Source organism: Dicentrarchus labrax, unplaced genomic scaffold (assembly GCF_905237075.1).
Source record: "Dicentrarchus labrax unplaced genomic scaffold, dlabrax2021, whole genome shotgun sequence".
NCBI classification, from domain to species: Eukaryota; Metazoa; Chordata; class Actinopteri; family Moronidae; genus Dicentrarchus; species Dicentrarchus labrax.
The window spans coordinates 14,201,535-14,229,060 of record NW_026136710.1 but is presented as its reverse complement, the minus strand read 5'-3'; the positions used below and the strand labels follow the sequence as shown (position 1 = coordinate 14,229,060).

The window sequence follows — 27,526 nt, the reverse complement described above, 5'->3', positions numbered from 1 at the left end:
TCAGACACAATTACACACTCCACTCCTTCTTGAACGCATTCTACCACAAACTTCACCAACCACTTTGCGGATGCATAAAAAAAGATCCTCAACAACAGGAAGATGCACCTTAGCACTTCAACTCTTTTAATAGATTTAGACAGAACAATGCATAACTAGATACTCGACAGATGGGAACATTGCAAAAACTGTAAACATACCCTTTTCTTCAGGCTCTTCAAGTTTGTGCTTACTAATGGATGCAGATATTGAAACATTATTCTGGTGTTACTTTATCCCTGTCTTATTGGTATTTTATTCTCTGTTTTTAAGGGTGCTTTTTACATCTATGTTTTCAGTGCTCATCAATCAAACTTTTTTCCTGGTTGGGTTTGCTCTGACAGGTGTAAAATTCCCACCCACATTTGGATATGTATCATCAGCTTTACCCATTCATATGACAAACAAGTAAGAATGCAGCTTTTCTTTGCACTGTCTTAGTCCGATTCATGGTGGAGGACCATCATGTTGACTTATTGATAACACTATTTAACCTATGCACCTTCTCAAAGAGGAAAAAGAAATCAGTGATCATTAACTAGAACAATTTAGTTCTCCTTAAATCTAAGCTGTAATTTTGACCAACAAACGATCTGAAGCAGACACTGAAGACTCACAAGTAACTCACGGATTAAAGAACTGACATACAGGTACTTATAGAGAAGCACATGTTATAGTGTTGCCACATAGAGTATTTCATTCCATTATTGACCACTATCCAATCATCGCATGCTTTTTCCCAGTGGATTCTGGTGCATTTTAACACTGTGACCATATATCTTTAGAGGACAAGCGGCTGAAAACAGGCCATCATTCCCCTGGCAGTGTTCCCATTGGTCTAAATATCATCAGGGCTGATGTCTCCCTGGGCGTCTCTCCACTGTAAACAATGGGCTGCCAACCAAAGAGATTCCTCACTCTTAATGCTCCTTAATCGAATCCACCTCTCAGATGGTCTAATTGAATTGGGTCTCCTACAAACACACACACATGAACACACACACATAAATGCACAGCTGGGGTGATGAGAACCCGTTGAGAGGCCTGCTGAGAGGCTTGTTGCGTGCACTGAGGGCCAAAGGGACTTGGGAATGTTAATTGGAGTCTTGAAAGTGTGGTGCATCATGGGACATGTGGAAGCAAAGCACCTGATCCAGGGAGCTGATTGAAATGTCAGTGACTCACCACAACTACCCCAACCACATACAGTGCTGAGTAAACTGATATACACTAATACACACAGCACTCTGTTTCTCTGTCGTAGCCTATGTTTAACATGGATTTTTAAAGTTGACAATAGGCCTTTTCACAAGAGACATTTTGAGTTTACGTAGAAAAACAACAAGTGTTACTAATAGCATTACCAACTGCCATGTGACAAGTCAAAATGACTTATAAAATCCTATGGTATATTGCAAAAAAACTTCCATTCATCCATTTTCCTCCATTTGTCTGGGGCAAGATCATTGTGGCAGCAGGCTACGCAAGGTAGACCAGACGTCCCTCTCCAGTAACATTTTTAGCTCCTTCTGGGAGATCTTGAGGTGTTCCCGGGCCAGATAAAATCTATAATCCCTGCAGCATGCTCTGGGTCTCCTATCAGTTGGACGTGCCCAGAAAACCTCCAAAGGGAGGTGCCTAGGAGGAATCTTGATCAGATGCCCAAACCACCACAACTGGCTCCTTTTCGAAGCAAAGAGCAAGCTCTGTGCTCCCCACCAGAAGTCTGAGTTCCTCACCCTTTCTCTAAGAGTGAGCACAGCCACATACTAACACATTTTTAATAATGTTAATAGTATTTACTCAATACATTCAATCAACTGGTCCTCAGCAAGTTGAGTTTCTCCCGTGGTGTTTCACAAGGTCTTCATGAGCAAATTAAGCTTGCTCCTTGCCATTGAACATCCACATTTCTGTGACAACTTAGAAAACTCGAGATTGTTTTGTCAAAAAATAAATTAAAGGTAGAATAAATGTTCACGATAGACACAGACAAACAATCACATAACACTGCTGGAGCCCTAATCATTCTTCAGACTGTAATCAATAAAATCTGCCTCCTTCAGCCTATTTATGGCAAAGAATTACACTGTCTGATTGAACCAGGGGGAGGGAAAGAGATGAGGTGGGAGATAGATGTGATAGAAAAAGATTTGCTTTGCCCAATCGTGGATGCACTGAGCATACTACTAAAATTAAAATAATATATAAAGAAAGATTTTAGCAAATAATGACCAGATTCTCATGAAAAAATTGACTCCTTCTGTTGAGCATGAGTGAATCTGAATAACTGTTCAAAAAACAATTACGTAACAGCCCTCGACTCCATGAAGAGAGTGACTGCAGGCCCACAACAGAGAGAGTCGGTCGCACCCGTTGACTGTCCCGAATAAACTAAGACACAATATTTCATTTGCATCCGTCTGTAAAAAAACCCCAACCCTTTCATCTTTCGTGCCATCTCCCACACCCTCACAGCTCTCTGAACGCTGTTGTCCGATGCCCCTCAGCCAAACCAGAGCACAGCTCTTCTCTCTGGCTGATAGAAGATCAAAGCATTTGCTTATTCATTCAATGTCGCATGATTTCTGGTGTGTAAATTGGAGGTAATCTCTCCTCTCTTTTTTACCCCCCCTCGCACTCAGTCGCTCGCTACTTCTCATGAGCTGCTGGAGGGGAGAGTGTGACCTGTTTCATAACCAGCAATGTATAAACATGCATAAGATGACACAGGCTCAGACGAACACCAGGTACAAGAAGCCAGTGTTATTTTAGTGTGTCTTATGTATTGTATGTACGTATTCCTATGAATGTGGCCATTCACTCTTGTGTGGTGTCCTACAAATCCTCATATACCTCAATGACAAAATGGGTCATCTGTCAGTGCGTAGCAAAATGATTCTTATGAGCGTTTTCTTATCTGGCACACCCATGGGTAGGAGAAAGACACATGAGAAGTAATTTCAAGTCATTCTAGCGGCGTGGCTCTAGGGATTGCAGTGTACGTCCACCACTTTGGTACAGAATGAAATATCTCAACAACTATTGGATGGATTGCCACCAAATTTGTAACAGACATTAGTGGTTCCCAGAGGATGAAACCTACAGACTTTGGTGATCCCATGACGTAACCTCTTGTGCCACCAGCAAGTTGACATTTTTAGTGGAATGTCATACTTGACAAGTATGGGATACCTATCCATGCTCCCCAGAAGACAAATCCTAATGACTTTGGTGATTTCCTGACCTTTCCTATAGGGACTTGAGCAAGAGGAGAAAGATTCTGGACATGTAAAAAATGGTGGTTAAGTTTGGTAACTCTAACTTCTTGGTTGAAGTTAATGAAGGATCATATTTATGGATTTAAGGATGGAAAAACATTGTCTTCACAGTTAAAAGAAACTGACTGGTGACGGAAAACAGGATGCAAACCCTTGTCTGTCATGTCAATGTTAGATGCTTTTTATTTTCCTGCTTTGCCACTGATATTGCTGATATTATGTATACAGTAGGTTAAGGTTATGCATGTGGAGCTAACAGTAGATGTTTTTTTTAATAATCCAAAAGAGAGTGTGGCTGTGTGTTTAATGAAAAAAGGAAAAAAAAGAAGCTTGTATGTGGAGTTCTGTTTGGATGTTGCATCAGACTTCTAGACACACACACACACACCTGCTGCCATCACTCTGAATGCACAGGAAAGTGTGTGTGTATGTGTGTACACCTAACCTCACCCATCACACAAGTCCCAGCGACATGGAAGTCTGCCATATGGTCACACAGAGGGACAGATTAACCTGTCTGACCTGCTATAGCCGACACTTAACAATAAACAGTCTGTTTTCTTCATGAGTTGCAACCAAATAAAGATACACACACATATAATAAGAAATAATTAGCTGCCTGGCCTAACAGCCACAAAAAGAAAGTTCTAGAAAGGGATGGAGATTAATATAGTATAAATAACTAAATGTGCCTGCATTGAATCATCCTCTAGAGTTACCAGTGGTGTCGGATGTGTAATAGTATTTCAGCAGCTCCACTGAAAACGTGAAAAAAAAAAAGACTGTTGGCTTGACTCTCTCTCACATACTCTTTCTTTCACAGGCACACACACACTCTCTAACAGTAGCCTATATCTGCTCAAGACACCCTATGTAGTCTTTTGCCATTGTGTAGCCTACCAGCATCACATTCTAATCTTCCTTTCAAGGTGGCACACAAGAAGAAACCCCACTGCAATGCATGCCAGAGAAGGCTCTCATGCAGGCTGCAAGGAAGACACACAGCACACTGAGAGAATGACGTAATAGCACATCAGCCCACATCTGTGGATGTTGGGAGTCTGCACGAGTCAAGGTCATTCATTGATTGAGTTAAAACTACAGCGGCGGGGTGGTTGGCGGGCTGCCGCGAGGCCACAGAAATGCTGAATCTTGTATTCCGATCTCACCCGAGATCGCAGCTCGCGGTCTGCACTTCATGTGTAGACATATGAACACAGCCACACGTGCTTTTCGGTGAAACTGCAGCTTCTGCTCAACCTCACACCTACAGCCTGCACATGATGGAGATTACTTTCCTCTGTATGGTGTTATAACAAGTGGATGCAGACCTGGCCATCAAAAAAAAAAAAAATCCAGCCCCATACCGTGAACGTCACTTAAGAGTGAGTCGTTAACAGCCTTTAATGGGCTGGACTCCGGCCAAACAGTGGAGTCCCACTGCCTTTTTTAAGCATCTCGCTTACCAGTGCTGCCCTCCGTCACTGGTCCAATAACTGACCGTGATTGGTGATCACCGCTAACGACCGAATCGATTGCGGAGATTGATTAATTGACAGTCGGATCAATTGCCCGCTCGGGGTGTGAAAGCGGCAGCTTCATCTCTGCACCGTCCGCTCGGGTCGATGCGTCCAGACATTCATTTAAACCACCATAAGAAAATCAGATGGCTGGCTATGTTTTGCAGCAGGTGATATTTTAGGTGATGCCAAACTGAGGAAATGTATCAGGGTTACTGTGAGTCACAGCAGCCCCTCGCTTTGCCTCTGCATGACTTTCATTACACAATGATGCTTCATTCACAACATCGGTAAAAAGCTGCGACGCGCGCCAGAGGCAAATATCCTCTCCCAGCAAATGTAGTCCCGATCAAACAAGAGTGTCAGGGAATTATAGGGCAACCTTCCCGATAGGTAGGCTCCATTCATGCTCGGTACAGGTGCAGTCTGGGGAGGATAACACACAGCACAATTGCTCAGCCGCCCGCCCCGGGCCAGACGGGACAGTGGGCAGACGTGCGAGAAGCGCAAAGAGCCTCTCTGCGCATTACAAAGAAGGGCTAGCTGTACCCGGGATAGCGCAGTGTGGTTTTTCCATCAACATACACAACTGTCACACATGCTAACTTAGCTCGGGTCACACCTGAAGGCTAAAATACCTGGCATGTCTCCCCGAGGCTGCGGATGTATAAAATGGGTCCAAAAGGCGGAGAGCTTCGGGGTGTCACTCACCTAACTTTTGCTGCCACAGAAGATATCGCATCGTTTCTTAAATTCTTCCTTTTGGACACGGCAGTTCCCATGCTGACATGGAAACGATGCGGGTAGGAAAACTGTTCATTCCAGGGAGAGGACGGAGGAATGCGACAAGGAAAACAGTATAAAAACCGCAACAACAATTGAGAAAAAAAAACACACACACACACACACACACACAAAAAGTTGATGGGAAATCCGAGAGCGAGATATGTCACGCACGAGTCTGCAGAGCCAAAGATGCAAAATAAAAAAAAACCAACCCAGGGACGTCGGTCTCTCTCTCCCTCTCTCTCCCACTGTCCCTCCAGATATGAGCACGTACGTGGGGTAGCTGCACAGCTGTCAGCGTGTGGCTGAAAATACACAGCCCTCTCCCTCTCTTTCTCTCTCTCATTGATCTGAAAATGCAATGGGGTGGTGATATCACCATCATCATCACCATCATCATCATCATCATCATCACAAAGGGGTGGTGCTGTGTAAGAGACACTGGTGCCATCCATGTAGGGACCTCTGCCTTTCATCTCATCCATTTTTGGACTATTATCTGTGCATCTTTATTTATTTATTGCCTTGTGTTACGTAAGGAGTAATTTTGGTAAAAATGACCCCCACCCTCTCTCTCTGACACACACACACACACACACACACACACACACACACACACACACACACCTCGAAATGGAGATCTAGGCTCTCATCCACAGCCAAGGACAGGGGGAGCGGTGAGGTTGAGGTGCTGCAGTGCTCTGTGAGCATCACTTCAAACAGTATCATGATAACAATAGCTTTAGATGAGGTGGTTTTTCCTGCTGTTGAATGTTTTTTCAAGCCACTGTGGCAGGACCTTCAGCGTTAGCAGTATTCAAAGGAGTGCTGGAGACTGACAGATCATAAAGGGCAGCTCCCACAGTAGAGCAGAATTACAGTGTAGATACTGATTAGCACTCCCATGAGAGGTGCCTTCCTTCAGTACTCCCTTTTTGTATTTAATATCTTATGCAATTGTAGTTGCAAGAGTTACAATGACTCGATGTCCTAAACAGCTGATGATCTATGCAGTAGGGGAAGAGGTGCTAAATTGTATTACTTAAGTCAAAATGGCAACAGATGCTTGATTAAAGCACCTGCAAATGCCTCCATTTTTATTCAAGAAGAGTATCTACAGTGTGCTCTTTGTCACTCTAAGAGTATCTTATCTACCAATAGTTTGAAACCTTGTGGTAAGGACAAGCAGTCACAAGATAAATCTGAGAGTTTGTGAAATTGTTAATGGGATAAAAAAGAAGAGAAAGTGTGGGAAAAAAACTAAATATGTTTATTTCTTCTGACTTCTCTCCCATTTTTATGAATTACCTCTACTTGACCTCTTTTGGCCTTAAATTATTTAGACAAAATATTCTGAGAGGGCCAAATCAATATTTGGTTGGACTGCTTACATCTCAACCAGTGATGAGAGGTCACTGGAACAGTAGACCCTGCTTTGTTTAAAGGGGCCACGAACCAAAATGTCTGCTTATTACTGCATGGTTTTGAGGGAAAAGGCCTTAAGTGTGTGTGTGTGGGGGGGTAGTAGTGTCTTCAAGCCCTAGTGGCCTTGTTTATGCAGGGAGCTAGGTGTGGCTTGCTTTAATATCTAATTTGTAGTAGCAAAATGCTGAAACCTGGCTGGTCTTTGAGCAGCTATACACATACAAGGTTGTAACTAATTACATTTTCATGGGGTAACTGTAATATTATTGCTGGAATGCATTAGTAAATAGTTATGCTACTGGGGAAAGTAATATTATTGCTAGTAATGCCTTACTGCCCAACACTGCTCCTGAACAGTTCAGATGTTGTGCTCACTTCCTCAGATTTGTCATGTAGAGTAGAATATAAAAGAGAAAAGTGAAAGGCACAATTCATTTGCAAATTGGGACTTAAAGACATTACACTTACTTCATATTTCATCGATTTGACATCATCTGCAATAACACTATAAACCAGATTATAAAAAATGCATAGTACTTCAATTTATAGTAGAAAGCAATGCTATATGCAAAATGTTTAATTATCTAATGCTATGCAGCTTGATTTTCTTCACCTTTTATTCAAACAAATCAATGTTGGCAAAAGTCCCAGCGGTATAGAATATTTGTTAACTCACACTGCACAGAGACAATTGATCACTAGTCAATAATAGAAGATGGTAAATGTTGTTTGCTGTGGTGTATGCACACAAACACACACACAGAGGCAGCAGACGAATCACCCAGTAACAGCCGATTAGCCTTCAAACATCAAATCAATCAATCTTTCAATCCACAGGTCATTTCACCAGCAGCTTGACTGTGCAGGATGTCCTTGGGCTTTATATCCTATGTTATGTGCTTCTCTTGCACACACACACACACACACACACACACACACTCTCTCTCTCTCTCTCTCTCTCTCTCTCTCTCTCTCTCTCTCTTTCTCTCCCTCTCACATACACACACACACACAAACACACTAAGACAAAAGGAATGAAAATCAATAAATAAAGCAAAGCACCGCTGGGCTTGTGTGAGCTGCTGTAGGCCATTAAGCAGTAAATAATTCCATGCAGCTCTGACGAGACTGAGGGAGCGTGTGTGGATGGACTGTAGATGAGCACGAGGGAAGAAGGGATGAATGAATGAAGAGAGGAGAGGACGGCGGTGCTCCCCACACGAGCCAAAAAAAAGGAGGAGAAGGGGAGGAAGATGATGGAAAAGAGGAGGCGTGAATGGACTGCAGGGATCCAAAACGAGAAAAAGGGGGCATACAGAAAAGGAGAAAGACGGCATAGAAGGGGGCAGCATGCAGAAAAATGAAAGGAAGAAACAAAGATGAATGAAAGAAGCGATTCCTATTTCTCATTATATAAAAGGAGTGCAGCTATATATCTATGAACAGCAAACATGGTGGGATAGCGCTGTGCTAAAAGGGGAGGAAAGGAGTGGCAAAATAGATGAATGGCAGTGAAAATGGGAGGACAAAAAAGACACATGCAGCCATAAATCCACATCTGCCCAAGATATTAGTGTCTCCCCTGACCCTGACAAGCACTCACCATTTGATTGATTGCAAAGCAGATCGATATTTTGAGTCTGCAACGGTTACAGCAGCAGCCAGCCAAGAGGCCAAAGAGTCACACTCGAGGGGCTGGGTTTACACTCTCAATCTGATTTTTCTCAAGAACAGATTTGGTTTATGAATGAATTGATTCTTTATTAACGAAACCAAGATGATATACACTATGTCATTTTATATGTAAAGGGTAATTCAACTTACAACATATGATTGTCCCATCTGATGAAACTGTTTTTGCTCCATTTACCAGTATATATACCCTGTGTTTATTATAAACTGTTGTGGTGTGTTTTGGCATCTGATAAACCTTTAAACTCATTAATCTATTACTCAACTTCATTTCTGGATTGGATTTTTGGTCCTAAACAACACATTGTTAAACTAATGACATTCCCATTGGCCTAAATTGTGTTTTCTGCTATTTAGCTAATTTAAGAATGCTAACACGTTAATCTAAGATGATAAACATCCTAAACGTTACACCTGCTAAACATCAGCATTGTCATTGTGAGCATGTTAGCATGCTACGGGGGTCTGCTAGGGTCAGCGTGATGTACTTTTTGTCATCAGAGGGTGTATGTTTATGTGTAGGCTCTGTGCAAACATCATCCTTGGTTATGACCCTGCGGACTGACAGTACTCTGCATGTGTGGAATGCGTCCTCCAGGCGTACTCCAGAAAGTACTGGGCCGTGGTGTCTGTTTGGGAGTAAATTCAGGCCTTTAGTGTTGTTTCTTTTTGGTGGACCATGGAAAGTTTATTTAGTGATAAAAATCCAACTCTGCTTTATTTCAGCATTATCAAACTTGTACAGTTGCAACACTTTTAGCTGTCACATACTATCAGTCCTTCTATCTGAAACTTAATCAGTCCATCTGACAGTGAGAGAATGTGTGCAAACCAGCTGATAAAAATACCATCAAAGCAAAAAGCTTTGTGACAGAGCTAAAGGAGAAGTGAGATATTGTGATAATGAATTGTGATTTTACCTCTTGGGGAGTCCATATATTTAATTTGTACACGTTAGGGCAAACGTGAAACGAAACCATGAAGCATGACCTATTTTTGGAGACTTTGAGGAAATTTTAGGATAAGGCTGGGGGATGGGGATGATGAATGTGTGTGTAGATGGTATAGTGGGGAGTAGTAAAGCTTAAGAGTGGGTTAAGACTCTTAAAGCTTGGAAAGGCTTTAAGTGAGACAATATTAAACTTTGATACCTACCCTAGGGAATGTTAATAACACTGAACTCTTTTAAAAACCTTGTTTCCTTGAATATACTGTTTAATTTAAGGAGGATGATTTAGGGGGTCTAACCCACATTAAAAGAATGATACTTCCCATTGTTAATGAACTCTGATAGTGCATTATAATCTCATTTGCTATATTTGACCGCTTAATTAATTCTCATGACCATTATAGCGGTTGCAAAGCTTCATATTCAAGTAGTTCACAACCTTTTCATTAACATTGTATGTTGCAAGAAACAATATGAAAGCATTTAACATTTAATAATTTGTAAATGTCACATAAAACACATTGTAATGTTAACAAGATGTTAATGATGGTTAATGGTAGGATCAAGGTAGAGGTTACTCTATTTGTACTCAAGGGTACATTTGGTTTGCAGTAAAAGATAAAGCTGTAAGCTCATATTCTGACTTTTATGTTCACAAATAATATCAAATAATTTTGGTTTAGATTTAGATTTAGATTTGTTTTTCGTTACTTTGAATGTAGTATGGTGCATACGTGTTCAGGATTGTTTGCTGGCTTTAGCTGCCCGGTGGCGTGAAAAGAAATTTGATTAACAGGTCAGGGAAGGAGTGAACACTGTGCCATCATCTTCAGGCTTATTCATCTTCCACCTGTAATACACATCTTTTACTACATTTATTGCAGACACCAGGCTTTAGTTTTTTAGTTTAGGATGCCAATTATGTATCAATATATTTTTTTGAAATTCTACTAACAAAGGATGCTTTATATGCCTGGTTTCTTTTTAATACTAAAATATGTTTTTTTTTTCTAATTTAAACTATTCTATGGTACAGTTTCTCAGTTCTACGGGCAATGGATGGTTTATAGCATTTTTATTCCAACAGTGGAAGTAAGCTGTTTGGGTTGCTTCTGTCATTAGCGTGCTCTAGGGGTGGCAGTGTTGGTCAGTCCACCACTTTGGTTCAGACTGAAATATCTCAGCAACTGTTGAATTGATTGCCATACAGACATTCATGTGCTCTAATGAAGTTAACAGTTTTAGTGAAATATCTTGACAACGGTCAAATATGACAACCAGATGACATATCTCAATGACATTAGTGATCCCTGAGTCCTTTTTACAAAAAATACCTGCAAAACTAATGACATTCCTTTCAGCTTCATCTGTACTTTGTGTTAAGTGCTAGTTGTTAATGCTTAATGGTAAACATCAGAAGTTTTACACATACCAAAAACTGGATGTTAGCACACTGATATTTACATTTAACTCAAAGCACTGCTTGCGCCTCAGTACAGCCTCACAGAGCTGATGGCCTGGCTGTAGACTCTTAAAAGAAATAACATAAAGAACAACAAGTAAGCTACCAAAGAGAGGAATGATGGCACTGCTAGTACCTCCATTACCACTGCAACCACTCTATTTATTGCTGTTGCTTGAGCTGTTGTGTGACTCTTATATATACATATCAAGGAAAACCTCAAAAGCTTTTCTAACCCTTAAAGCAAATAGGATCCTAATTTGGGCATCAATCTTTTTTCCCCCAGTGCTGTGTAGCATGGTCCAGAGATGAGAGGGAAGTAAGTAAAGAGAAATACAGCTTGGAGGGCAAATGGGGGTAAAAAGTTGGTGAAAAGGGAGAAAATAATGTTTCACTGCCAGTGTTACTTTGCATGAACGGATATTAGAATGGACAGAAGAAAAAGGTCGACATCTACATCAGTGTATTCGTTCATTTGCCAAGAATCACTGTCTCTGTTCAAAGAGGGATAATCAAAAAAGCTGCTGCACATCTCTGTGTAAGTGAGGACCCTGCTCACCTGACAGAGCAGGGAGGGGTGAGAGGAGATGGATGGCAGCAGTAAAGTGACAGAAAGCGAGGCACAGAAATGAAGTGTGCTAGTGGAGGAGGAGAGATTCATGGGTTGATGATGGATAGTGCAATCCGTGGGTGGGGAGAGAGAAAGTGGGTTGAGTGTGTGTGTGTGTGTGTGTGTGTGTGTGTGTGTGTGTGTGTGTGTGTGTCAGGTTAACTCGGGGTAACCAGGGAAGCTGAGAAGTCTCAGTTTATATTGACTACCAGAATATATCACAAAATTATATTACATCCAATTATTGCAACTTCAAAAAAGCATGTAGATCTTCCTTACAATGTCAAGAGTGAGAAAAATTGCTTCCAGTTGCTTGCCAAAGCCAAGACCTAGAATACTAAAATGCAGTGATGGCTATTCTTGACCTAACTCTGATATATTGCTCCTTCACAACAGTCGTCCCAACATTTTTAAAAAACCACATATTTTTTCAGGTACAGTGATTCTGTTTTCAGACATTTTCACTACTTCTCCTCCGCCCTCTCTGCAGAGCCAACCAAGCTTGTGGCAAATAAACTAACAAACAAGGTCAGCCAAGAGACATTTATTCCCGTTTGCATACACGGACTAGCCACCACATCAATCTCGCCCTAAGAAGCCTGTGTGAATACAATTACAATGGCACACGCTCTCACTGTAGCTGATAAACGAACCATGAGCACTTCCACAGGCAAGCAGGCTGTGCATGGAATAAGCTGCTACACAAGCAGATCCCTATCAAGGGCCGTGACTGTAGCATGCACTTGAATTTGTACTTGATGTTGGTGCCTCATACTAAACAGAGCAGACAAGCTGCCAGCAGCAGCTTAAATGAGCTGTTTGGTCTGTCTAAATAAGTAATTGGGAATTATGTTAATGTGGCTTTTGACAAATTGTTCAATTTAAAATGACAATGTCATTTTAACATTATTTCATATTCACCATCAGGCAGAGGAGGTGTGCTTGTTCATTTGGATTAGAATTGTCTCTCATTTCCAAGTTTGTTAGTTTTAAAGGAGAAGGTTTTCAACAAGTCCAATGAATAGACCAAAACCACAACTGTTTTAGGACATCTTGCAATCCCTTCCCTACCTTCTCAGTTCTTTGCACTTTACTGATTTAAATCTTTAGAAACTGCTCAGTAATATACAATTTTAAATCATATAAAAGGCTAACAAAAGGCCAACATCAGGAAGAAAATATCACCAGACTTATCCATTTACTTGTGCTTGCTGTTCATCTTTTGTTGTTTGTTGTTGAGTTTGTTTGACAGGTGTTGCCATTATTATTTGAGACTGACTCCTGTTATATATTTGATGATTTAGCAATTTCTTTGGAACAATGAATCAGCAGTCAGGGCCACAGATCATTTGGCCTTCCGTTCACTGCCGCTGTTCGTTGCCTCTTTGAAAATGACATATGAAAGTGGTGACTGCCAGACCTCTTTTATCGCTGGCAAAATCAGCTTTCTCTATTTTCTTCATCCATTGTATATCCCCACCTCACCTGCACACCCCTATGCCACACCTAATCTATTCTTTAAATAGGAATAGAAGAAGAAAGCAACAAGAAGAGAAGAAAATTGCAGATTTTGAGTTAAAACTACCATTTGAGGATTGTGTTTAATCTCTAAATGGAGCGCAGGTGTTGTGCTGATATCCGCACGTGAGAAAGTGTTGCTAGAAGCCTTTCAAACAATGCTGCTGTCTCACGGGATCTCAGCCATTAAGTTAGTGACTGACATCTTCTCCAAACTCAAAGGAATGATCACCAGAACTACAAAAATAAGTTGAAAGGCTCTCTGATATGAAGGTAAAACTCTGCGTCGCTCTCCATGGTGCTGAAACCAGACACTGTCCAGGCTTGGGAGGAGAGCCACTGAGGCAAATGACTGCTGTGAATACTAATGCTGAGAATGACCTAGACAGAGCATTTGGCAGAGTCTTGGAAAAAGATGGCTGACCCTAAATAGGCCCAAGGAGAAATATAGCAAATAGAGAACAGAGACTTCAAAATAGAAGAAAGTAAGTGGGCAGATGGGAAACACGAATTTAATAGACAGAGGTAGAGAGAGCCAAGGGGGAAATGAAACAGACTAATGAAATAAGATGTGAGACAAAGAGAGATAGAAAGTATGACTGTCCTCGACAAAGGGGGTGTCAATGTCCGGTGCCCACATGTGTACACCGTGTCTAAAAAATGAACCTGCGTCACACGCCGTGCCCTCCTCTACTTCCTCCTAACCTCCCCAGAGGACAGCCCTCATTATTTATCACCAGTGGACATGAGCTTCATTAGAGGGCTAAATCGTGGTGCCTCTCCGTGTGACTCATCTGCCACAGTCTTTTCTCTGCTGGGCAGAGGTGGTCGGATGGTAATTGTCATTCTCCCTGGTTAGCGGGAATCCCCGCTGTCACGTCGTCCACCCACGCCCCTGTGACATTCAGGCAGCAGCAATAAATGAGCCGTGGAATCCCGGAGATGATGTGGGGGATTAAAGGTCTTAATTCATTCACATGATGATCAAATTACACCATGATGAGGGACTGACACCATACAGGGAATGACAAAGCTTAGATATCACCCTCATTCCATTTATCATCATATTCCCTCATTCTCTCCTTCACTTTTTCCGTCCTCATCTTCTACTCCTCTGGCCTCCTCATCAGACTCTTGGAATCATTTCATCATTATCCAACAAATGTTTCCACTGAAACTGTTCACCTCAGACCATTAGGATTGTCTTCAATAGCAGCCTCCTTGACGATTTTTGTCACCAAGTGTGAACTATATTTTATTATTATTATTTTAATATTATTCTATATTTTTATTAGTAGTTTTGGAAGCTCTACATGCCACTGACACTAGATATCAGCTGCATAAAAAGACATTTCCTCCCTAGAGTGTACAGCGAATTGCTACAACGGCACTGCAAATACTTTGTGCTGCAGCTCTGCATGGTATTGACAGTGATGAGATGGCCCTTTGCTCTACAAAGGCTGCTATCACTGTCAGCTCTGTCATCTGTATGCTCCTGAACAAAAGCAGGCTCTCTTTCTAACAGCGAAGCAGAGGAGACCCAGGGCAGAGCTCCTTCAGCTATAAGGTCAAACAATCACATCTTCCTCTGCAGGGCTCTCTGACAGCAGAGGGTGTTAACTCACACAGATATAGTGCTTGGTTAAATGTAGTTTCTTGTGTAAATGTATGCAATTATGTGAGCATATGGAATAATGCATTTCAAGTTCAAATCATTTATTTCTCAGTGGCTAAATGGAACAAAATAGGTACATCATGGAAATAAAATTGCATATATTACATGTATCATATAATTATATGTATGTGGCTCATGTACTGTACATCTATAAGTGTCATCATTTGGGTGTACCTTTATGTGAAGCTCTGCAGTGCGTAATATTCAGTGTATCACTTAACCCCTTTCAGACACAGCTGCTTGTATCAGAGGATAAAGCAACAATTTGTTATATAAATGTTTAAGAATTCTAAAAATGATTTTGACGAGTGAGAATTTGACAGATTATAGACCTTCTAAGTGGCTTTATTGGTGACTTGTTTGACAACGATCATCTTATTCAGAATAGTTGCAGTTACAATTTACATCCTTGTCTGTCCGGACCTGGTCCAGACTTATATGTAGTAAATTGAATAACAGGTGTAAAGTGTATTTTTTGGCTAAATGGAAGTTATCACTATATTGATGGTACATTTGTATGATTCCTGTGAATATACATGTTTGAAGTGATTAATGAAGGATTATCATGGATGTATATTTGGCTAAACAGGTACACATGTACTTGACAAGATGAAAGAACATACTGTGAAATGTAGTCACAATCTGCTCTTCTCTTCCTGAGTTATGCTGTTGAATAATGGCCAAAAAAAAGATTTTTTTCAGGACATTGACGTCACAGTATGTCATTACTTCCTTATAGTATTCCATTAAACATCTGTGGGTATTTTTCTCATAATTACCTCATCAGTTCTTGAGTAATGAGCTAAAATATTTTTTGTGAGGTCGCAGTAACCTTGACCTTTGACCACCAAAATCTAATCAGTTCATCCTTGAGTCAAAGTGGACTCCAAGTGAGCCAAATTCCATCAAAGCGTTGTTGAGATATCGCGTTCACAAAAATTGGACAGACAGATGTAGGCTACAGACAGACGGACAACCTGAAAACATACTATGACACGGCTATGACTGCTTTGGAAGCATAAAAATCAAGTCTAAGAAAATTGAAAAAATCAACTCAGACATGGCAGGAGATGAGTTGTCATGTGCGTTTGCCCACTGCAGTGTAAGCAGGTGAATTTACAGTGTTGTTAAGGGTGACATAACTCTAACAGGGCAGTCCTCCAATCTCATTACTGGTCTAGAACCACCTTTGAGACTAATGACATTCGTGTCGGCTCTTAAGGTTCAACCGCAGTGTGTTTATGTGTGTGTGTGTGTGTGTGTAAGTGTGTAAGTGAGAGAGAGAGAGAGAGAGAGAGAGAGAGAGAGAGAGAGAGAGAGAGAGAGAAGAGGGAAGGCCTTCTCCGTACGTGACACCCATGCCTATCCCCACCTTGTCTCACCTTGGTACTGCAGCATACCTCCCCTCTTCCATTGCTCCTCTTCTACACCCTTCCCTCCCCACTAAATCGCTCGTAACATCGGCTCCCAGATGACATATTTCCACTATGGTGCTTAATAGATTCCTGCTCTCTCTGGTTGGCTGAGGAGCAGTGGTTTGATTCTCTGAGAGGTGAAGGGGAGGCTGGTTAGAGAGATGAAGAAAGCTGAGGGAAGAAGGTGTTAAATTGAGGAGGGTTGGAGAGAGGAAAGTGGGACAGATTGGAAGAAATGGAAATAAAAGTGGAGAAGCAGAAAGGTTATGTGTAATGGAAAAAGGGGACACAGGTTGGTGCAGCATCTGCAGGAGCAGCTGATAAGACTCATGGTCAAGGTGGCAGGTGAAAGAGGGACTGAACTGTTTCACTTTGTAGCTGGATATTGCCTTCCTGGGTTTGTGCGTAGATTTGAGCAACAGTTAGAAAAATGTCTATAGATTGCATAAGAAGAATTGTTTATTTAAAGTTATAATCTGTAAAATTGTCATGAAATCAAACCCCATTTTTTATACTATTTACGGTCAGTATTTTTTCAGCAATATAGCCATAAAATAAGCAGAAAACGATTTAGACATCTGACATTTGAGAGTGGGCTGCACAAAAGCTTTAAGGAGTTATGATTTTGGAAAACCTCTGAGTCTGAGAAAATTATAATGTGAATCTGGTTGTTTCCTTCAGTAGAAAAGTTGCTGTTTGGCAGCCAAATCTAAAATCTTTGATGTTTTTCTTGAATGCACCGACAGGAAGATTTTAAAAAAATGGTTCTCACTAAATGGCATTACCTCAAGACAATAACAGAGCACTTGAAGTCCCCTTGAGAGGTATCAAGCTGTGTGCCTCAAGAGGGCACTTACAATGCAACTTCACTAAGCTGTAAAAAAAAAAAAAAAAAAAAAAGTAATAGCTACTCCTTTGCCAAGCAATGAAAATGATGTTCTTCGTGTGTGTTTGCATCATATAAATCTTCAAAATAATCACCATACAAAGTTGTATTATTTTGTAAATATTTTTGACTACAAGAGAATTAATGTATTATTTGCAGATGTCAGATCGCGTGTTAGCCCCAGTGGGACGCCCTCTACTGTAACTCCTGTAGAGTTAGCAGGTATTAGAATGTAAACAAATTTCAGAGGTTCTTTGGGAAGCGTCCACTGGGTATAAGCTTTGCCCAGAGTGAATGGGGCCTCTACTATAGCATTGTTACACTGCAGATGAATGAGTAACTGTAGCCAGTGCTGGCTGTCCTCCCAGAGGCTGAATGATGAATTATGGAGGCCTGTTTGTCTCTTTTTACCCAGACGTGTCCTTGCCTGATTCATTCATTTACTTCTAGTGTGTATGTGAAAGAGAGAAGGAGAGGGTAATGCTAAGGTTGTAAAACTGAAGCTCAATGATGTCACCAGCTGACAATAGATATCCTTCTCACGCTCTCAAACACACTGCTGCTTATCCTGAGAACTCTGTTGGTGCATACCAAAAAACACCAGGAACAGTGTGTCCTTTGCAGGGAGGCTAGTGATTTACTGTAGCTCCAGGGACATCATGATGAAGCTGAATGTGAAGCCAAAGTGCCAAAAAGCATCTGTCTGTCCTGTGCTACAGCTCTCCTCTCTGCACAAGCAGACAGAGGGAGAGACAGCTGGAGAGACTGCCAGCTGTCCTGACAGATATGAAGAAAATCAGAAGTAGAGTGGAGATTGGTAAACTAACAAGCAGATTCATAGACCCAAACAGGCAAACATATAGACTATGATGTATGAAGTGACATAGGGATTGAAAAACAGATGGAAACGCACAAAGGGTATAAACTCACTTCTTGCATAGCTGGATCCATTACTCGATTATTTTGTTTGTGATTATGGATACATTTGCCATAATTAAAATAAGCTAACATTTTTCAAAGCAACAAACTGTGTTCCATGTTACTAATGAGATTAAACTAGTCATACAGCATATTTAAAATAAAAACTGCTTGTTCTTTGAATCAACCAATGGATGTTGCACATACCACTTAACTCATCTTGGGCCATCATCAGGTCAAAATTTTTTTTTTTTGCTTGGTGCTAACTAGCAAATGTTAGCATGCTATTATGCTTAACTATGGTGAACATGGTAAATATTACACCTGCTTCACATCAGCGTGCTAGCATTATTAATTTGAGCATTCTGACATAAGCATTAAGCTCAAAGCACCAGAGACTCCAAGTCTTGGTAATTACAGCTTTCTCAAAATACCTATTTTAGACAATAAAAAGTTGTAGAATGAAAACATATATACACTTTTACAGGTATAACAGGATACTGATAAAGGTGGTTACACCAATATTGAATTATTACTTAGGCCAAGACCTGATAATTATAAACATCTATGTACAGTAGAGCCCAACTGAAAAATATCAGCTTATATCTTGTTATATTTAGGAATCTGCTTCAAATATTAAGCATTGGTTGGGCACTGCATAGTGTAGAGTAAATGAATGTCTCGAGCTTTTATGTTCATAGGTCTGTGGTTTCACAGGCAAACCAGATCAAGCAGATTGAAAGACAGGCAGATAGATAGTTAGACAGATAGATTGATGACACACAGAAAATAGATACTGAGGAACAAACAGACAACAAATGGGCAGACAGATACACAGACTGACAGGGCAGACAGCGAGATGACAAAGGGCACATTGATCTGATTAAAACCCTTTGCTTCCCAGCTCTCTGCTCTGTCTCACTGCTCGGCTGGGAAAAGGTCATTTCTTTCTGACTTGGTTTCTCACTCACTGTGGCCTAATGCCTCTGAGGGCAGCCCTGCCAAAACGCCTCAGATCTCCGTGGGTTGGCAAACAATGAGAGAGAGACACAATGTACCGTAGGAGGAGGAGGGGGTTTCCTGCAACGAAAACAAAAATCAGAGGAAGGCATAGGCAGCAAGAGAAATGATAAAGGGGAGAGGCAGACAGGTACAGATGAAAAGGGGAGGAGGTGGTAAAAAGGAGGCCTGGATCGGAAAGCTATGAATGAATAAGATCAAAAAGAGACTGAATGGGGAGATGTTTTCACTGATGGACCTCCAAAGAAGGAAGGAGAGTGAAATCCAGTGAGGACTGAGCCTTCTGTACATACAGAAATGAAACATGGAGGGAAGGAGCTGGCGGTGACAGCCCATCCAGCACAGAGTCGAACAGACAGGCGAGTGAAGCTCGAGAGAAGAAAGTGATAAATGGGTGGTCAGCTGGTGGAGAGCTGGGCTCAGGGGGTGGGGTGAGCGAGCTATGGGAGACCCTGGTGCTGACAGACTGTGCACTCCGTTAGACCCTGACACTGATATACACACACTTAAACACACAGCGGTTTCAAGGCGAAGGACAATGTTACAGTACATGTTGATGACAGCGAGAAGTGAAGTATTTATTGGCTAACAGAACATTTGGTCATTCATACACACTGAAACATGGTCTGTAGAAAACCTTGATGTAATATTGGTGACATTTTTAGTCTTTATATATTCCTAATAGAACAATTACTTTTGAAATTGCTACAAAAATACACATTAGAAGAAATGAGACCTCTAATCCCTCTAATGGAAAAACACTTTCTGAGAGACTTTAATAAAACCAGCATGAACATACGGAACTGCATCTTAAGGTAATTTTGCATTACAAGTTCCTGTTTCTTTTCAAATATCCTCTTTGTCATTCACTAAGGTTTCTCCCTGCTTTCCGCTGCTGCACGTGAAGATTTTCTTGAAATCACAGCTCCCATCTTTTTTTATGAGGTCTGGCAACAGAAACGGCAGACTGGATTCTAAAGTTTCATATACTGATATTTTCATACACAGGTGGCATCTTGGCATGTTTGGTGTTTCCTTCCATATTTCTGTGGGTTTCTTCTCAAAGTCAGGTGGATTAGGGACTCTAATTGGAGACTCTTGTTTCTTGGCCTAGAAATCTGAGACTTACTGTAAAAAAATATGAATTAAAAATAAATAAAACAACTGATTACATCACTGTATAATGTCTGTAACCACCCAACCAAACTGGCAATGAGGTTAAAGTTCTGAAAACATTTTATTTCCACCTCTACAGTTGTGAGCTATTATGCTAAAAATAATCAGATCTGTTTTAAATTGATCTAGAACCTTTTCCAACATACATACAGCTGACCATAATCTGAAGAAGCCTGGTGTAAAAATACATTACTCACGTCACTGCATCCCATATTTGCTCTTTTCAGGCTCTGGTAGGTATGTGGGAATCTTTCTGTTGTGCGTGTTCAAAAACCCATGACCCTGTTTCTATCTGGGGAAAAAGTTATTCTTCTTTCAGCAGCTGCAAACCCCAGTGACGTATTTGGACAGCGAGGTGCTCTCACCTCGTGTTCCCAATCAGCAGCGTTAGCAGGTTATTATTAGCCTGGCAGAGAGCTAAAAGAAGAAGCAGCAGCTCTGCCCAGACCTTATGCTGGATCAACCGGCAGCTGTGACTCCATCTTTGTTTTCATCCTGACCTCCGATGCTGTGTGTCTGTTAAGGTATTACACAGTACGCAGCACACAGTATCTGCACTCCCACACATAGATCTGTAGGTATATTCTTACTGGGGTTCTGCAGACTCATATGCAGACCCACATAAGCTGCCAGTTCAAGTTATGATTTTATTTTCAGCTGGCAACATTAGTGCCTCTTGTACTTTCCCGTTTTCTACTATATCTAAGTAGAAAGTTGATTATTTGTCTTGAATTTGTTTCAGTGAGGTCTGAAAGCTGCTCAAGGGACAGTTAGATTTATTTAGGCTTGCCATTCTGCTTAGATTTCAGTAAATAACACTGGTTTGTTCTCTTGTATGGATTGTAGTTCAACTTCACAACCTAACAGTAGAAGTGCCAGTAGTTTTTGGTCTTGGTGTAGTCAGCAAATGCATTCTGGGCTACTGTAGAAACATGGCAGTCCAACATGGTGGTCCCCATATAAGAGGATCCTCATCCTCTGTAGATAAAACAACTCATTCTAAGGTAATGAAAACATAACCAATTCATCAATTCTGCAAATAGACTGGACCTTTAACACCCTTCTGCACAAATACAATAATAAGAGATAATAACTGACTTATTAGATAGATAGTACTTTCCACAATTGCAGTGGAATTAATTTGTCTTTCTGACTGTAACAGGAGACCTCTAAGGCAAGTGTTTGTTTGCAATTTTAACTTATATAAATAAATAAACTTAATGCAATGACAGCAACAACTTAGGCTTCAGCACTGCAGCCAGAGAGCTTGAAGTTTGTGTTGTTTAATGTATGTAACTTATACATAGTGAGATTTTTTTTTATTGCAAGCCTGAAATTTGATAAGATTTGATTTGTGAGAATCTGGCCATACAATAAAGTTAACATTAAGAGGAGGAAAAGAGAGGGCTTCTAAAGTCTTTCTATTACTTAATAAAGACTGTTTTCAATATACATTTATATGAGTTTGGTGTGGAGATTGTAGGAGACTCATAGAGAGTGAGAACCCAAAGAATATATCAGTCAGAACAGAATTCACCTTCACAAAATATAAATATTAAAGCTAGAAATATTATATTCAATTTTGGTTTTGACTATTTTTTATTTAAATTATTCACATTTTCCTTCAGACTGTTTCTCAAAACACCTTTCCTTGTCCTGTGATAACAGCCAGTGCAGAAACCGTGTGGTGGAAAAATGTTTTCTTCTTGTTTGTCACTTCCTCATGTACTGTTTCCCTGGTTGCAAATTAACTAATTTTCTCTCTTTCAACAATAAAATGTTCATGGGTGGGCTGCAATTTCACACGTATTTCAGCATTTTGTCGTTGGATATCAGGTAATCGGTGGTAGTTGACAATGTAAGTGTTTCAGTAGTGTGCGCATAAGTGTTTCAACTGCTCTTTTTCAGTAGTGTGAAGGTGTTTAAGTGGTGTACTGTATATGAGAACAGCTCAGTCGTGCATAGATTGAATTCTGTTTACTTGAGTGATCCGGTCGTGTATGCAGGAGGCTGTTAACACTGAAGTGCTCCATCACATTTGCTGTAAATGTATAAGCATCGCCTTTATGTCTGAAAGGTAAAATGTCTGTTATGTAAACTAAAATATGAATCATCACCTCAGTGGCCCTACATACTAGAAAAACTGCTAAAAAAAACAACCCTGGAAGCAGCAGCGTCATGTTGATAGTGTCGGTACTGGTAGAACAGACAATCTCATTTTCTTCTTATCACCCCATCCTGTACAGGCCTGCGGCAGTGATCAACTGACTGACGCTGAGAGAGATGGAAACTTAGACAAAAAAGGAAAGAAAAAAATCTAGAGATAACGGAAAACCTTAAATTACTGGACCCTCAACCCACTGAGCCCAGAGCTGACAAAGCAAGCTGTAGGTTTTTGTGAAAAATTACTTTGTCCTCTATTGGAGCTTTCATCTCTGACACAAAGCAAATCTTGGCATTTAGTTTCTGTACATGACTCAACCAACCCTGATTATTGTTGGGAATTTTAAGGTACCTACTTACAGTGAGAGTCAAGCTTCATTCTGCTTTTGCACACTATAATTCTGCTTAAAGATTTAGTGTGAGTTCTGGCTTTACTACAATGTTTGTAGTGAAATTCCATCTTATTTTCATTATTGATTAACCATTTAGTCTGTATGAAAATGTGAAAAATTAAGTTCCCAGAGTCCATGGTGTATGGCATCTTCAAATTGCATCTTGTCTGACCAGCACTTGCAAAAGATACACATTTTATTTAAAGTCAATAAAAAACTATATTGAATTTAATTTTAAAAAAGTAAATTCTCACACATAACTGATTGATCGATTATCTTAACTTAACTTGTTCTTGATTAATTCCCTGTTGATTTAGTAATCAATTAATAATTTCAATTTAAGTCATGAGTACTCATCACACTGAGATACAGTTTAATAGCACATGCTTTAACCAAATGTCAGATCTACTTTATGTACATATATGTCTGTAGTGTTATTTAGTTTTTCTTTAACCATCTGATTAATCTGGAGCCATCTCCTTTGGCCTGTTTCTCTTTGCTCTTTTTCTTGCAGTGTTTTTTACAGCGAGGTAAGAAAAGCAGGGAGGTAAATTAAAGCAATTAGACGTCCCATGTGAAAATGTTTTCTACGGGGTCACTGCACCTTTTGCTCCACCCTCAGCAGGAATGATTTCAAAATAGTTTTTAACATTCTGTTTTAATTCTCTCATTTGCAGTTGCAGTCACTTTATTCTAGTGAATAGATATATCTACACCACTAATGTATGCAGCTGCTGACAAAAAACAAAAAACAAATCTTCTTGAAAACATTCAATCTGTGCAGAACTGCAAACAGGAACATCAAACACATGCATGTATACATACCAAACAGATTATGTGCAATAAAACACTACTCAGACAGAAATTACTCTGCAACCGTGGACACAATTTTACATCAAATGAGGCTTGGTGCTGCAGTTAGGAGAATCACATCTATCAAGAGCTTTTCACTAAGAAGGGAACATGTTGGCATAGGCTGCTGCTTCTGAGCTGGAACAAAGCACATGTCTCATGTTATGGATGGAGCAGTCACATTGAGAGGGAAAGGTTTACACAAGTGGTAGCTGCAGGCTGACAGAGCTCTGAACTCGAGGGTAGTGAAGAGAAGTCACTACATCAGAATTATTTCAGCTGTGAGGCCTCCACTTGAAATCAGTCAGAAATGAATCACGTACTTTAGTGGAGAATCCCAAGAGTAGTCCAACCTGAATCTGCATCCTTTTTGTTAGGACTAAAAATATTCTATCACAGCTTTCTCCCTCCTAATTCTTCTTTAATTTCATTAGAAAATGCAAACATTCAGGTAGGTTAGGTGTGGGCATATTCATGCAGAACAAAAGAAGAACTGGGAATGGTACTTCAGTGTGAAGAGTTTTATTTGTGTCTTATGTATGCATAGAATTGTTCCCCAGCAACTCCAAATAATTTATGGATATATATGTCCTGATGATTGCTTGTATCTGTCTCAGCACAGTGATAACTGAATAGCTGCAGTGGGACATAGAGAAAGTAAGTAATTGCAGTGAGTTGTTGGAGATCAATTATATGACCAAGTAATTCTTATTTACATTATTGATTAATCTATTGATTTTTTGGAGTAATTGTTTAGTTAACTGTCTACATGCTAGCATGAACTCAGGGACAGCATTGGTTTGAGGTCTAAATAACATCAGTATGATAACATGCTCACAATGACAATGCTAACATGCTGATGTTTTATCCTCAGGGGACCATGAATGTCTGTTTTATTGCCAATCGATCTTGATGTTGAGTTATTTAAACTGAATACCTGCTGGTGGTAAAAAGTGATTAAGATTCCTCATCTCAGCACCATGGATATCCTCCAAATGTCATTGTAGTCCAGCCAATAGTTGTTGAGATATTACCAAAGTCAGTAGGATTCATCCTCTGGGGTCCATGAATTGTTGTACAGAATTTGAGACCAATAATCTATAAAATGTTATGATAATTTAATCTAATCTATTACTAGAGTCATGCCACTATGGCTAAAAACAATTCTATTTTTTAATTTGTTAAATTGGGTTTTTAAAAATTGTTGAAGTTAATTGGAAAATTGTAAGTGGATGAATTGACTCCTATGTTACATATTATATTCAATTCAGTTCAGTTTAAATTAATTAATTCATCACCTTCATGTAATGACTTTAAGGTAAATGTTATTTGGGAATTGTTTTAGCTTCAGTAGGTAGTGCAAATGCATTTTTGCAAGGGGACCTATCTGTGTGTTGACACTCTATTTTTGTATTCACACGTCACAGAGGTGCTTTCACTACAGCAACAAAAAGTGTGACCCACTTACCTGTTTAAGTCCTTTTTGTCCCCATTTTCCAAAAGCCTGTAGGCAGGGGAAGAAGAATCAGAGACGATTAAACCAGAGGGAGGTAGGGAAAAGAGCAGCACTGTATGGATGGAAAGGGAGAGATATAGTGCATGTATGTATGTGGCTCTGGACTGCTTCATATGACCTTCTATAAATCAAACTGTCCGTCTGTTTAAGGGCAGAGACTTCCCCTTGTTTCTCCCTTCCCCTGCCACATTTTTTCCATAAATGGCTCTCCAAATCTCTTGCTGCCTGTCACAGTAATTTAGCCCAGAGTGGGGTCATTGTCCGCCAACACACCTGCACTGTGGCACCTCTTGTTCACTGTCAACCTTGTCTTTCTGTCAAAAGACTCTAATATCCTGGAAGCCCGTACTCATTCACCTCATTTTTGGGCCCTCCGCTTTCCTCTGCGTGATGTATCGATCGAGGCCAGTGCCACTTATTCCCTTCTCGTTCTCTTCTCCCCAGCCCTCCTCGTGACCTAAATTCCCCTGTGTGCTCATTAATTAGCTGATGCAAGACTGCGTTCCCCAGGGAGGGAGGGGATTGAAAAAGCTCATTATAGGACACATCAATAAGGAGGGATTAATCATCCATTGGTATGTGTGATCCATCGCTCTGTGTGTATGTGTGATAAACAAGCCCACAGGTGTGAAAGCATTTATGATAATCTCTGTTTTCTGTAGCACTCTCGCTTGAGTTCAACATAACACACACATGGTTTCTTCAGTCTCTGAAAAAGAAAACATTTACTCATCTTGTTGTTGATATACTGTGTATCCATCCACCATCTGTACTTCTTACTTATGGTCTCTTGGGTTTTGAAGGAATTGACCGTATCCCAGAATGCAGTAGCCCACAGGGTGGGAAACATAACCACTTACCATTACCATTGCAGGGCAACACAGAGTTAAAGGCGAACATACTCTCATCAAAGGGCAGTTTTAGAGTTTCAAAATGACTTCATACATCATCAAATCATACCTTCATCAAGGTTATAACATAATGCATTTTGTTGTTGAATTTTTTATGGTCATTTTGGAGGCTGTAGTCTATGGTGCCCTTAAAGTGTATTGTGTCCTACTGAAAGGTTTTTATATGTTTTCTCCCCTCTAGGAGGGTATGTGTGATCCACAGGGTATTTATGTAACTAACAAGCCTCCCAACTGGACCACATGGTCTTCATTGCTTGATCTTATCTTTCTTTGTTTATGCTTTATTTACTGAAATAACAGTGATTACTATCTTGGGGATTGTAAGCACCCAAAGGGGATACCTATATATATATATATATATATATATATATATATATATATATATATACATGGGTGTGTGTGTGTGTGTGTGTGTGTGTGTGTGTGTGTGTGTGTACACAAGGAAAAATAATCAATATTGTAGGGCAGAATTCTTATATAAATATTGATTATTTTTCCTTATGTAGATATTTTCATCTCTTCAGACTTCCAAAAACTCTCCAAATTAAACAATTTAACACTTTCTTGGCTTCACTAAGGCCATATCCTGTGAAAGAGTCACATTTAGGGTGTCAAAACTTAAAAAAGATTGGTAGCCACCAATGTAGACAGAATATCAGTATTATGCAATACAGCTTAACAGCACCTCTAACTACAGCCTCAAAAGTGGACCATGAAGTTAAATTAATTCACCTCTGCACAAGTTTGAACAACAACTGATATAACCTAATATTTAACCTTCATGAAGAAGAGATTTATTTGCAGGGATTTGTTGAAATCTTGACATAGAAAGGTTAAACCTTTGAAGCTGGTAAAGACTTAAGCAGGGTGAATTCTAACTGACTCTAGGGTACTCCAGTCCCACTGAAAGGTATTTAACAATTAAGCCACCCAGCAGAACCACTACTTCATTAGTTAATATTTTCTTAATGATGATTTGTTTCTCAGGTGAGTGTCATTAATGCATGATCTCCTTTGGAGATGTCCGCAGGTCACAGCACTAAGCACATTTACAGTTGAAACCAGAAGTTAGAAATACGCTTTTTTTTTCTCACTGTCTGACATGAAATCAGACAATCACCTTTCCTGTTTTAGGTCCATTAGGATTACCAAAATTATTTATATTTGCTAAATGCCAGAATAATGAGAAAAGGACAATTTTTTATTACTTTCTTCAAAGTCAGAAGTTTACATACACTAAGATTACTATGCCTTTAAAAAATTTGGGAAAGCCCAGATGATGATGTCATGTCTTTGGAAGCTTCTGATTCTTCTGTTTAT

At 40.1% G+C, this 27,526-nt stretch overlaps 1 protein-coding gene and 1 long non-coding RNA gene across 2 annotated transcripts in view; both read right to left on the bottom strand.

The window, feature by feature from the left end:
• The window catches only part of nsmfa (NMDA receptor synaptonuclear signaling and neuronal migration factor a), a 41,169-nt gene extending 35,205 nt beyond the window's left edge, over positions 1–5,964 (bottom strand). Inside the window, 1 exon segment of the mRNA XM_051412962.1 lies at positions 5,552–5,964. Within this exon segment, the coding sequence (XP_051268922.1) occupies positions 5,552–5,622 (71 nt within the window). The 5' untranslated portion in view covers positions 5,623–5,964.
• A 13,789-nt stretch (positions 5,965–19,753) lies between these two features.
• On the bottom strand, positions 19,754–20,693 carry LOC127370509 (uncharacterized). The gene is made up of 2 exons (XR_007886242.1): positions 20,570–20,693; positions 19,754–20,324 (listed from the first exon to the last, which is right to left on the bottom strand). It is a non-coding gene; the product is annotated as an uncharacterized LOC127370509 (long non-coding RNA).
• Positions 20,694–27,526: the final 6,833 nt, after the last annotated feature.